Consider the following 14153-nt stretch of genomic DNA (forward strand, 5'->3'; position numbering starts at 1 on the left):
TAGAATTATAAGGATGACCTATTCTCTTCTAAGACCAAGGTTCGCGTTCCGTGTAAAATTTTCTAAACCTCCATTTAACACAGACCATAACGAAATATGCGCTATAATACAGTAATTTTCATCATTAACCGCGAGTCAAAATTAAGAAGGATAAACAAACATGGCGCCATCTAGAAGGTAATTTTAAAACTAATCTTAGTAAATATTACAGTAAAATTATCACAGCTTTATCTAATTTCAAATTTACTTGTATACATTCTTAGATTTATAATGATAATAATAATAAAATTTGCCTATAAATAAGAAAAAGTCCGTAATCGCTTTTAATGAAAAAAAGGTATACAATCGAGATAGATTTTATTCCATTAAATACTTTCTTCTCAGTTGGCTTCCTTTTCCTGTTTGTGATCATCATAAATATTCGTGCAAAGGTCCTCCCTTTCGTAACACGCAACGTCGTGTCGTTGTGGCTGCACATAGGACGGTCAAAGATCAGTTATAAACCAATTACGTGTAGTTTATATTCCAATTATTTCTGTTGGATAGTATTTATTTAAATATTATGTAAATAACTAACCGCAGAATATCATAGCGATAACTTTATAATTTCTTCGTTTCAAATTAGTTTCACAGACGGTTGCGTTTTCATGTGACTAAGGTGGCTACTTTTTTTTTAAGAGGACACGCTCTCTTTTTTTTAGTTTAGATTTTTCGGAGAATGCCCCAATTTTTAAGAAGGAAAAATCAAAAATTTAGTGTTAAAAAAGTATTTCAAATGACGCTCGGAATAATTAAATATATCGTTTTATATGTCAGTACTTTCTGCTTATAGCAACAACTCGGTGCTTATATAATTAGACTATAGATTATAATAATAGTATCAGTGGGGGCATGTTAGCCTATGGGCAAAGAAGGCAACTGCCTGGGGTTCACACCAACGGATAGCCCAAACCAATATTTTGTTCTCATTATTATAGTAAGAATATCGAAGTTTAAATTTGGCACCATACCTGGGGGTCCCTATAAGTTCTGTGCGGAACTTGAGAAATAATATAGTCAAAAATATTTTACATATCTATAAAAATTGCTTGTATAATGAACACTTAAATATCGAATATGCCATATCATTCGATATTTAAGTGTTCGTTTTGTACTTTTTGGGGAAATCCTGTCACACTCAGTCTGTAAAAACGAAAAAATCCCTATGGCCAAATAATCAAACAAGATTTCGAAATAATTGTGCAAACTAGTTAAACAGGATAATATTATATAATTATCCGTTAAGAGATTATCCGGTATTGAGAAAATACTGAATATTACCTGATCATATACGGTAAACACTGGTTGAAGGAAAACATCTTACATAAGAGTAGATCTTTGTTTTAAAATGGCAAAAAACTAATTATTTTCGAAGCTTTTATATCGTAAACGCTCATCGAAGAATAGTCATTAAAATTTTTTATTACCTAAATATGATAAAAATATTAAATAAAAAGTCTCTTGTGTTACAGTAAACATACAGTAATTTTCCATATTGAATCATCTTGTTTGGATGTAATCATTTATAAATCAGTTTGTTTACTGTGAATAAAATTATTTTTAAAAATAATATAAATATAGAATTACGAAACTTGTTATTTATTGATCGAGAATTATGAATATAAATTAATGTTTTAGATAATCTAAAACAAGGATTACGTCTTATGTTTCCATTATTCTAAAATAGACAACTACGTCTTGAAAACTGCTTGATTTATTGCTTTTTAAAGGTTTAAATAAGGCGTGTGTAATTTATTTCTTTTAATGTTAAAAAAACCTCATCCCTAGCAAATCTGTTAACAGAAAATTCATTCTTTCATGCAATTTCTTAATACTAAATTCATGAAAATAATATATCACTGGATAAATTATTGAACGAAACAATTACCGAAAGTAAGTGAATAACGTAAAAATTGCAGGTGCACACGAAAATTAAGTCATTGTTATATTTAATTCATTGGTGTAAAAAAATACTTATTGTTATATCAATTTGTTGCAAAATATTTCGAACAAAAGAAGTGCATAACTTTTTTACTTCTCCTTGTCAAACAATAGGAAAAGTTGATACTTGACCTCATTTAGTAAGTAATTTCGTTAAGTCATATGTACAATTAAGCATATATAAATCACACATCTAATTATATCGATATTAAAATAGTTCAAAGCCACTGTAAACTTTTCAATCTTCAGTTTTTTAAAATAGGTCAAGTTTTAATTTTGAACAATTTTAATTTAGAATGTTAGGTCTTGGAAGATCTTATTTACATTTAATAAGGATACAGGATTCAAGTAATTCCAGTCATGTAAATAATAATTATGGTACTGTTGAATGATATTCTTATAAATGCTTATTATATTCTTATTTTAAGAACTTTAACAACTAAGTTATTGATGTGATATAAAATTATAAATCCTAATATCAAAATGTTTTGTATGAAACAATGCTTTACATAAATCAATTAGATTTTGTGTAAAGTTATAGCTAACAAAAACAATAATTAATGATAAAAAAAATGTAATTTTAATGTTTATACAAGATTTTTTTAGGAAAAAATGGTTTGTTGAAAACAAATGAATATAGTGCAAAGTTAAAATAAAAATTTGAAATTTCAGAATTTTAGGGCTCAATGAAACGCCAATGTTTGGAAAAATAAAATAAATTTCAAGGTTCTCACATACAAAAATAAGAGAAATGAACAGTCTTTCTTCAAACTTAATTGTCTAAAGAATTAAAAAAGCAAAACTATATACAGTATTATTTCAGAAGACACAAAGGTTGTTTAGTTGTCAAATAATTTATACAAAATTAATCTGTATTTCAACTTTTTGAATCAAAAAATAAATATTTAAGTTGCTAATTAGTCTTTTAGAACAAAAGCACACTAGAGTATTAATATGGTGTTTAACATTTTCACCTTAAGTTTTGATTACAATTTCAGTGAAAAGCAAAGTTTCCATATTCCATATTATATGCTTTGATCTTTAAATATGAACAACTGTGTAAACACAACTTTAGTTTTATTTAGGCTGTATCAGATATCTTTTTTTTTTTTGAATCCAGAAAGAAATAATTGTGAAATGTTCCTTGACTATTCTAGAACCAAGACTATTTAGAAAAAAACATTTCAGAGAAGCATCTTCAACTGCTCAAGAAAAAATAATTTAAATATCACTGATGGTGATAAGACAATTTTTTGTTTCTATCATTAAATCTGACTGATCAGTTATCTGTTTTTGAAAACCAATGAAAAATTTCACAAATGTTTCTTGTATTACAAATACTGTACATCATTCAGAGAACTTCTGAAATGTAATATTTTGGAAGTTATATTAATGACTAAAACATTCATAAAACAATATGAAAATAACAGTTCATCATAGAAAAAGTTATTTAAAGAAAAGTGAAATTTACTATTAATTGTTCAGATGATGGACTTAGTGTTCAACAAATAATTTTTTTGCTAGAAAGCAACTTAAATGACAATGTTAATTTCACTGAAAATTTATAGTAAAAAATAAAGGCATCTTTTATAAACCTGCAGAAGCTAACAAGTGGTTTGAAATACTCTTAAATGCTATGTTATGAAATAATGCCATTGAATATAAATTAGTAAAAAANTAATGATTAATAATACTAAAGATTATCAGTACAAGTCTTTTTTTTTTTTTTTTATTTTCTTCTCGTTTTTGATGATAAATGTTATATAAAGAATGAATTTTAACGTAGAATGATGCTCAAATCTGGATAAAATCTGCCAAAAAAGAAGGAAAAAAAAGCTATTTTATGTATCGTTTTCCTCGAATATTACAAAATATTACGAACTTGTTGCGTATGTTCTGTAACAAAGCGCTATAATATTATTCTAGATATTTGTTACATAATATATTGTTAAGTCCACTTATGATATAAATTAATATATAGTCTACATAACTTGCCCATTATTAGATTACATACTATGAATTAATTAAATGTGAATTTATTACATTCGCATGTTAATTAATAAATAAATTAAAAATATGTAACTATTAATTTTTGAAAAGACGTTATATATAAGTTGATTTATGTGACTTTTGCACATAAATAAATAAATATAATACAAAATATACTGTATTAAGATTTAATAAACCTATTCCTAAATAGAATATTCTTTAAATTATGAAGTAAATTTATCAAAATCCAGCAAGGAAAACTTAACAATGAGAGGAAACAGAGTGCATCTAACGTTTTTTACTTAATACTGGAAATTTACTGAAGTGTCTATCAGTTTGTTCGTTCTGTAGAGAATAACTGAAGTAAAAGAGGCCAGATCAATTAAACTTAAATTTTGTGTGAAGATAAAAATGATCTGATACATCAAAGAAATAAAAAAATAAAGCACGATATTCGTCTAGTTCATAAAATGGGTACATTTTACAAAGTTTTCCATTACATTTTTTTTTCTCTTATAATCTAAAAAATCAATTCGGCTTATAACAATTTGTTACATTTTTCTTTTTCCCTTCGTTTTCTAGAGCTAGATAATCAGATTTTAGATGTTAGAAAATACAAACATCTTAGATAAAAATAAGCTTTTAATAGGTACAGGAAATTCGGTTATTTGAAGATTAAGTTCAATTCGTACCACGCCAGCAATTTTTTAAAGGATTTTTCTGTAATTTGATAACATAGTTTTTCAGTTTTTATCTAAATACATTTTCTAACAACGCTACGTTCAGTTTACAAATTAATAGTCATTTATTAAGAATGATTATCAGAATAATAATCGCAACAAGCTTAACATAATCTATATATAATGGAATATATAANAAAATTTAAGCATAGTTTTGAAAAATTTTATATAATTTTATTGCTATTATTTTTTAAATACAAAATATTTTCATTATTACAATTTCTAATATTAACAATTTTTTTAAAAATAGAGAAGTAGAAATGTTACAAAGAAAAATGTTAATTTCAAATGAACACTTGTGACTAAAATTTTACTTTTCTTCTCTTGCCTTGAAAAATAGGGAATTATCTTTTATCTAATGTAGCTCTAATGGTTCTGTAATTTGTTCTAAATTATATTGCTCATTTTAAAAGAAATTGTTCTTTTATTACTTATTATTAATTCATAAATATATCTATATTCAAATTAATATAAATTACTAAATATTTACATTGTATTAATATCTTATATAACAACAACTTAAGTCTCAAAAAATCTACTTTATTTTCTAATTAGGAATTTTTTATAATCATTTATCTTCTATTGAAGTCTTTCAGACTAGACTGACTTATAGTGTATATATGAGTATAAATATACTCTGAACTACATGAAAATTTTGAGTATATTCATAAAAAATTAAATTACAATTAAATGTTCAAACTAACGCAGTTTTTTTAGCCAATTATGATTAACATTTATAAACTGCTATTAGAAAAACAGCCATTCTAGTTAAAATCTTTTCATGAAATAATTTCATTATATAGTGTTAATTCAATCATATGATTTACTTTTTATAAATTACATACCATCACTAATCAGTTAAATCAAAACAGTTAACTATAATGTAGTATTTTAAGATTAATATAAGTATGATGATGTTGCAATTGAAAGTTTTTAAAGTTAAATTATAAAAGAAAAGAAAAATGTATTAAATGTAAAAAGTATAAATAATAGTTTTTTTTTTAAACAAAATGTTTTTAAATTTTGAAATTGAAATTGAATTTTATAAAAACGATAAAACTTTAAGAATGTCTCTTTACCTCTTACTTAATCTCAAATGCCTAATATTGACAAAATGTTGTCAATATTAACCATTTTTATAACAAAAATTCTATTGAATTACAAATTGAGGGGGGAAAACTGATTCTATTTTAAAGTCTTATTTTTGATTAGAGACTAAAGTCATCTCCAGTAATCTGTTTAAAAAAAACCTATTTTAAAATAAATGCATGAAAAGCATTACTTCACATGAATCCAAAATTCATTCATTTCATTAAATTTAGGATTAAGCAGTTATTCGTTCTTAATACATTCAGAGCTTGTTAAAACAACAGAATCAGTACATTATTTATACTATCTTATTATATTATTTAGTGTGTTATTACTGAGCAAAACAATTTCATAAGTAAATAAAAGTACTTTTTGTGTAAATAAATATTCTCTGAAAGCTATATTACAACTGACTTTAATTTTTTATATATATTTTCACTAAAATACAATTTAATCTGAAAATGATATATGCTTGAAACAAATAATTATCCTTTTCTTTATATAAATATTAAATACAGTACTAGTGCATTTATGCAGGTTAAAGTATAATAAATCAATAATCAAAATTAGGATGATAAAAATTTAAATACATTAGTTTAAAAACTTGTTGAAAATTTATCACAGTAACATCTTCGGAAGGAAGACTTCTTGATTGAGACCACCAGTTTTGGTAAATGGCAAGTTAGAAAAACTTGCTTTTTTGATAATTGAATAAATTTAGAAATGCAATTTATTTCATGTAATAACATCTTCAGAAGGTCCATCATATATTGGCCTAGGACACTCTCTCCTTTTGAAAAAAGGACAACAGGATGGAGTTTCTTGATTTGAGTCTAATTCTTCACTACTTTCAGCATAGTTTAGTCCTACAAAAATTACTTAATTTAAGTTTCATCATGTTATTTTAAAAGATTATTTACTCTAAGAACACACCACTTGCTTTGCTCTATATTTATTCCATAAACTTATGCTTTACAACTACTTGGCAATATGAAAAATGTAATATATTATTAAAAGAAAACACTTTGTTAAATTGAGATTATGATCTGCAATGTATTTGATTTATATAGAAAGGAAGAAAATTTTAAGAGTAAATTGTCATTATAAAATTTAATATGTACACCAATGAAAAAATATGTAATTAACTATAGTAAAAGGTGTGTTAGCTTATATGCATGTATAGATGGTGGAAAAAACAACATGACAATTTCAAAAACTATTTTATGGAATACAATTTGAGTGATAAAACAAGCCAGGTGTTGGAATAATTTGACAAGTTATTATAAACAGCATTGTGATTTATATTAATTTAAGTAAAGCATTTTTAATTAAGAAACATTTTCAAAATTAACATTCCAGAAGAGCTATCACAAAGAGAAGAATAAGTTCAGAAAAAAATTAGAACTATATACATAAAGTAAAAGAATCATTTGAAGGTTGATGGAAAGTTAAATTTACTAGTAAATGTATCAAATCACACACAGCATATAAATATAGTTACAAGGATATAACAAAGAACAAATTTTCTTTAAGCATCAAATGTGTAATATACTAGAAATTCCAGAATTGATCTCTCTAGGAGGATATGTTTCCTATAAAATGTAGGAACACATTAAAATAGTCACAGAAATGGATCACTTTGCCAATATTCACCATCAAATATCATTCAAGCAATGAAAAGGGTCTTATCAAGAAATTACAAAAAGATACCAAAAAATAATATTTTACCAAGAATTATTTTTACTTTGATTTGTAGTAGATAAATGAAAGAATGGAGAGAGAGAGAGAGAAAAACTTATCTGATAAAGAGATTTTAGCCACTGCAGAAAAAGTTATACAATAATAGTTTGTTAATTTGGCACTCAATAATTCAGAATGCCCAATAATCTGATATTGTTTACCAAATTACTCTCTTGCTGGTGAATATTTAGTTTATATTGTATTGTGCTGAACAAACAGCTTCATTAGAACTTGTGTAAGTGTTGTATGTTTAATAATGTATGACTAATTTATCATCTTTTCCACAGGACAAAGTGAAGAAATGCATCTAAAAACATATCACTCATCCTCTGAACCTTTATGAATCTGATCTGTACAGTATATGCCTGGAAAATAATTATAATATGCACCTGAATCATTGTGAATATACAATAATATGGTCATTAACATTTCTGCAACTTTAAAAAAGAAAAACCACCAATTAATCAATCATGACAGTGTAATTATGCACTGCATCATCATCAGACTGGTTAAAGAGTGCAAATCGAAGCATACAAACTGTACATTTTGTAACAATGCACAGAAATACCTGCAGCATTCATATTGTAAAAATACAATTTGATAATTCAGCATCACTCTGGTATTAGAGAACAGTAGAAATTTGTTAATCCAGTACCTATAATAGAGGTTTGAAAAAACATATCCATCAAACCAAATCATAGTAGATAGAATGATCTTGCAAGTAGCTTGTTTGGACAGCATAAAGAAAGATCCTATGCTACTTGAGAGGTTTCCCCCCCAATGAAGTTCAATAGTGTTGAACCAGAAAGTGAATAAAGTCATGTAATCATTTGACTGTGGTGTCTGACAAACTATGCTTGAAAATGATGTTTGTTCATCAGGAACATTTTATCAAGATCATTCTGGTAACTAATTGATTTGGCAGTTCCAATAAAATGGAATATCAATGTCAAAGAATGGACAAATTTATGGGAAATGGCACATTTTGAAGAAATTCATTACTGGATGATTCACTATCATCATACTTTTCTTCTGTTTAAGCAGTGCTCTGTGAAGCCACTTCAAGTGTTCCGTGAAAAAAAAATCAAATATATAATTAAAAATTGTTGCAAAAGAAAAATCAATACAATGTAAAATAATTTTTGTATGGGAATGTAATCAGCAAATGCCAATGATATCATATACTAGACTGAGTATGCTCTTGATTTCAAAAGATTTAACACATCAGCTTTAAAGCAGGGGTGGCAAGTGTTCAGTGAAAAGGAAAAAAAAAAAAATAGTAGTTTTGAAGTCAGTGTTCCCTGACTTCAAAAATTTTCTTATATTTTGAATTCCAATAATAAATGAGTTAGCAACATATATAACATTTTAAGTTTCTTTATTATGGAATTTAAAATTAAATTTCTAGTTGAAAACTATTATTCAAAATAAAAATTTTAAACTAAACTACCTTTGCTGTATATAATTTCAGTTAAATTTGACAAAATCTAAAGTTTTATAATTAATATTTGTTTTTAATATTCAACTAACTGTAGAATAATAATCTTTACTAAATAAAAATGTGTTAAGAAACATTGGTTATGGCACTATTTAATTTTAAAGATTCAATTGACTTTATTTTCTTAAATATCATTTTTATATATAGTTCTAATTAAAATTTTAATTACTATAAAAACGTTAGAAAATGAAAGATTAGAGAATTATCATTCATAAATTTTTTAAGGTATATGAAGTTTGCTTATGTTTTGGTTTATTCCAATACTCATTAAATATGAAAATTAGTTAGTGTTTGATCTTAATTGTCTTCTATTAGTAAAGAGTTAATAAACTATCTTAAAATGCAAGAAACAGTTTGCTACTTTTAGTCTTAAAAATTTTCCATTTTTATTGTCCATTTTTTCACTAAATTGGGCATTGTTGTGAGGGAAAATTTATGGAATGATATTTTTTTAATCTAGACATTCCTCCATATTATTTGTACATCCACACTGACATAAAAATATTAGTCTTGTTTTGAATAAAGGAACAACAAAAAATGACCTTTGGATAACAGCTATGTTGAACAGTGCCGGCCCGAGGCAAGTTTTAGGATGGAGCAAGATCCTATTATGGCGCCCCCTTGGTTGCCCCTAATTTATACCCTTTAATTTTCTTTACCACTGAGGCACCCCCTAGGAGTTAGCGCCTGGAGCGGCTGCTCCGTTCGCCCTATGGTAGGGCCGGCTCTGATGTTGAACATGTGCCAATGGCCATGTTGTTTATACACTATCACACCACCTTTTGTTACCTGAATAGACTTCATTCATAGAAATAAAAAAGCTAAACAAAGTGAAAAGTTAAAATACAAAGGATAGCAGATCTGAATTGTAGTAAAATTGTTCAACTTTTGGTAGTAGTACCATACTTCATATATAAATCATTGGTTACTTGCATAAACCTATACCAGCAGATAAATAGAAAATTATTAGGATGGAATAAAACTGTGCTTAACCTGAACCATCACACATCCTATACTTCCAGAAAAGCCACTGAAAGCATACGACTAGTATCCAATTTAGAAGGTACCATAATTAAGAGAAGTGTTGGTACCAACACTTCTCTTAATGAATAAAAAAGTCAAGCAACAGTATGGTCCCAGCACAGCATGGATGGAAAAGTAAGATGATGTCTTAAAAATTAAAACATGAAAAAACAATATCATTTAATTGTTAATCATAAATTTTTCATGTTGCTAAAAACTTAAATTTTGGCAACCAAGTAGCTTAAAAGGAAAGGTTAGGTCATCATGGAATGTATTCTGGAATATTAAAGTGAACAAAAGGAACTATTTCAACAAATTTAAATTTTAATTAATATTTTTTTTATAGTAAAATGTTCATTTGCTAGCCATTGATGTTCTTTTTTTAATTTTAATTTGATTGTGATAATTTGATATCAAATGTTAAAGTCTAAAAGCATTTTCGAAAGTATTTTAAAATTAGGATAAAATGTCAAGCAATTATATTTTCTAACAACTTCAGAAGTAATGGTACTTTTAAAGCACAATTTAAAATAATTCAGTTTGTTAATAACATTAATTAGAAGTATACTTATTTACAAAATATGATAATCAAATTATAAGGGAATTAATAGCAAATAATTTAACTTTATATTTTCAACAAAACTGATAAAAATAATTATTTGCAAAGCAATTAGTAAAGTTAATAAAATTAACTATGTATATAACTACGTATTATAAAAAAAAATTTTTTATTATCATACCTTTCACAATTAGAGTGCATCGCTTCTTGTCATTAACAATGTATAAAGCAGTGATGAGAAAACAAAATCCACCTATCACTAGAACAAAAGTTGTGATGAACAGTGCATATTGAAGACTGATATACTTGATAATGATTGATTTGTCATTTGTATAATTAATTGCATCTGAAACCTGGAAAGTATATATGCTTAAATATTTTATGTAATAAACTAAAAATATCAGAAGTTATTTTAATTTAAATTACAGTTCCAATGATACTTGGACTTGTAGCATCTCCAAGAGCATGAGAGATCAAAATTTGGGTAGCAGCTGCTATAGATCTTCTAGTAGGTATAACAACATACTGAAAAGAAACAAACATTGTGTATATTTCACAATTTGATAAAATTTAAAAATAATATTCCAATTTCACTTACTAGAAGCATATCAGCAACAATAGCCCAATTCATGCATAACAACATTTCTCCAAAAAATATCAATGTCTGAAATTTTATATAGTAAAAAATACTGCAAAATACAAAGTGATAATAAAAAATGATAATTACCCAGGATAAATTTGTATATTTGGCTGCAACAATGCAGCCAAAAAAGACAAAAGGTGTACTTCCTAACATACCCGCTGCACAAACTAGAGGATCTGCTCTTTCATTAAATTTACGAAGATATTGGGAAAGTCCTGATCCAAGAAGAACTCCAGATATTCCAGCCACACAAGTAATGATTCCAAATTTTATATTTACATTTACACTAAAATACATTTAATAATTTTTAAAAATTTTAGCAGTTAATAAAATAAATATTTGCACATTACATATAAAAGGTTGAAAATATACATTGAAAAATTTTGATCAAAACATGCATATAAAATCAAATCATTTCAATATTATGGAAAATAAATACTAAAACATGAAAACAGAAAAAAGATTACATTTATCATTGAAAAAAAATCATCTTAAATTATTGAAGAATATTTGTAAACTAAAAAAATTATTAAAAAAAATTGTTTAGGCTCAGATTTTTTACAATTTAAAAGTAGAATAAGAGTATAACAGCTAAAAAAAAACTTTTAAATTTGATATAAAACATATTAAATACTTGTACATATAAGAGAAATAATGTGAAATAGCATCAACCTCTCTCATACAACATAGTATCACTATACTTTTTCATTGTATTTAAAGCAAACTCAGATTTAAACAATTGTAATGTTATAGCAGATCTTTCAGTAACTTGAATATTCTTGTAAAAGAAGAATTTGAAAAAAAAGTGTTAAATTTTATTTATCAAAAGAAAAATGATAAACTAGCAAAATTAAATATTTTCTAATTTTAAACATTTACAAAAAATCAATTTAAAATATAATCTCACAATGAAGAATTTTCTTCTAGAAATAAGAAAATCTAGATTTATTAATTAGTTGTAAATTAAATTTGAAAATAAAGCAGTATTAAACAAACTGTTCAAGATTCAAGACAGTTTGTTTTAAAATTTCTTTTCACTTTTTTTGAAGAATTCTTTTACAGTGTTTTCTTAATACTAATAACAGTGTAAATTTATTCTGTGATTTTGACTAAAAAAATAAACTAATCAATTTTTCCCTCTAATATTCTAAAAAAATCATCATAGATTAAAATTAAAATCTATGATGATGATAATTTTAATTTAATTATGAAATTAAAATAAGTGACAAATTATTACAAGTGCAGTAAAGTCTTCTATTTACTAATTTTCTACAATTGCCATCCATCGCCTTTGTAAAACAAACGCTTTTAAAATTTTAAAAAAACCTGGTCTGATTCATTCTCAACATTCTTGTAATAGTTTGCAATACAGCAAGAAATACTGGAAGTCTGATTAAATCTGTTCATTCACATGTTTGTGTGGTCATTTTAACACCTTTTCAAATCAACTTATCTCTTATGGTATTAAATAAATGAAAGACAATCAAGACTGAGATGATATTATATAAAGGTAAATATTAACTTGTTTAGAAGAAAATACCTCAGTTAATGCAGATAATTTATCAAATTTAATATTTCAGAACTAATTTGACTTCAATTTCAAATCATTTACAGGTTAGTCATAGGTTGAAAGGTAGAATGTACTAAATGGGAATAATCAAGGTCTGAAAAATAAAAATTATTTTACTTATGTAGTTTAAACAACTATACAAGACTTCACAAATAATAGGTATTACAGGAACATGAATGATAGGCCTATTAGAAACAATAGGAAATCTATTTGATGAACATATGGTAGTAGTACATGGTAGTAGTACAGGCAGAGAAACCAACTGGAGTCAGGCAACCTGCAAATGCACCATTTTCTCTTAAAAAAGAAATATGAAGTATAACAAGCAATTATTAATTGTGACACTGTCACAATGCTGAGATGCGATTTTTCAATCATATTTTTAATTTAAAATATATGCTCTCCACCTCAAATTAGTAGTGGCTTGCTCCTGTACATCACTTTTCCTTTAACAACAGAGTCATGTCGATCATCTATCAAACACATTTCGGGAAAAAATTTTTTAATTGAAATAATATGACTTCCAGTTTGTATTGAACATTCATATATTGTTAATAGGGGTCTCCTGCCCCTATTAACAATATATGAATTATATTGTTGACCAGAAGGTTTCCACATCTGGTCTCATCTTTCATCTATCTAACTCAGTTTGAGATTAAGGAAAGACAGAAAGGATGGCAATGGGAATTTATAGGTCTACAATTTTTTCAAATTGTAGCCCAATCAATACACAAAAATCAATTTTATAAATACTTAAATTTAAGAACTCAAATCTAGATAAACTAAAGAATATATTAATTTTAATAATGGTAATGTATGTTCAATGCCAGATAGTAGTGTTCTGAGGTGTTCAATAAGGTATACAAGGTCTGTTCAAAAAGTATCGGACCTTATTTTTTTCCGCGTAAACCAATGATACGCGAGAGGCCTCCTTTGGTGGAGTTGTGGAGGGGACAGTCATGCACATCTCTGAATTTTTTCCCGCCTGCAGGAAGCGTCAGTCGTTGGCAATCGGCCTATGAGTGAGGTCATGTAGAGCGCTCTCGTTGGATTCCACTAAGCTGAAAAATGACTGAACAACGCGAGCAGCGGTATTACATCAAATTTTGCCAAAAACCTTGGCGATACCCGAGTGTAAATCATTCGCAAGATTCAGCAGGCTTTCGGGGACGATCCTCGAGGCCAAAAAAAAGCGCGGCAGGTCTGCAGCAATATCAAAGGTCATGTTGACAGTTTTTTCGACTCTCGTGGGGTGGTGTGTCGTGAGTACGCACCACAAGGCCAAACCATCGCAAAGGAGTACTACCAGGAGGTCCTTCGTC

At 26.7% G+C, this 14153-nt stretch overlaps 1 protein-coding gene and 1 long non-coding RNA gene across 2 annotated transcripts in view; one reads left to right on the forward strand and one right to left on the reverse strand.

The window, feature by feature from the left end:
• Positions 1-1838: 1838 nt before the first annotated feature.
• Positions 1839-8871, forward strand: LOC111618328. Its single transcript, XR_002755557.1, has 3 exons — positions 1839-2120; positions 2276-2358; positions 7826-8871. It is a non-coding gene; the product is annotated as an uncharacterized LOC111618328 (long non-coding RNA).
• The window catches only part of LOC111618324 (protein spinster homolog 1-like), a 41915-nt gene continuing 33518 nt past the window's right edge, over positions 5757-14153 (reverse strand). Inside the window, exons 7-11 of the mRNA XM_023359823.1 lie at positions 11346-11547; positions 11217-11282; positions 11045-11143; positions 10800-10971; positions 5757-6664 (exon numbers count right to left, since the gene is read on the reverse strand). Coding sequence (XP_023215591.1) covers positions 6534-6664; positions 10800-10971; positions 11045-11143; positions 11217-11282; positions 11346-11547 — 670 coding nt within the window. The 3' untranslated portion in view covers positions 5757-6533. The remainder of the gene's footprint in view (positions 6665-10799; positions 10972-11044; positions 11144-11216; positions 11283-11345; positions 11548-14153) is intronic.

The sequence above is a fragment of the Centruroides sculpturatus genome, unplaced genomic scaffold (assembly GCF_000671375.1).
Source record: "Centruroides sculpturatus isolate CEXI.00-Female unplaced genomic scaffold, Cexi_2.0 scaffold92, whole genome shotgun sequence".
Classification (NCBI taxonomy): domain Eukaryota; kingdom Metazoa; phylum Arthropoda; class Arachnida; order Scorpiones; family Buthidae; genus Centruroides; species Centruroides sculpturatus.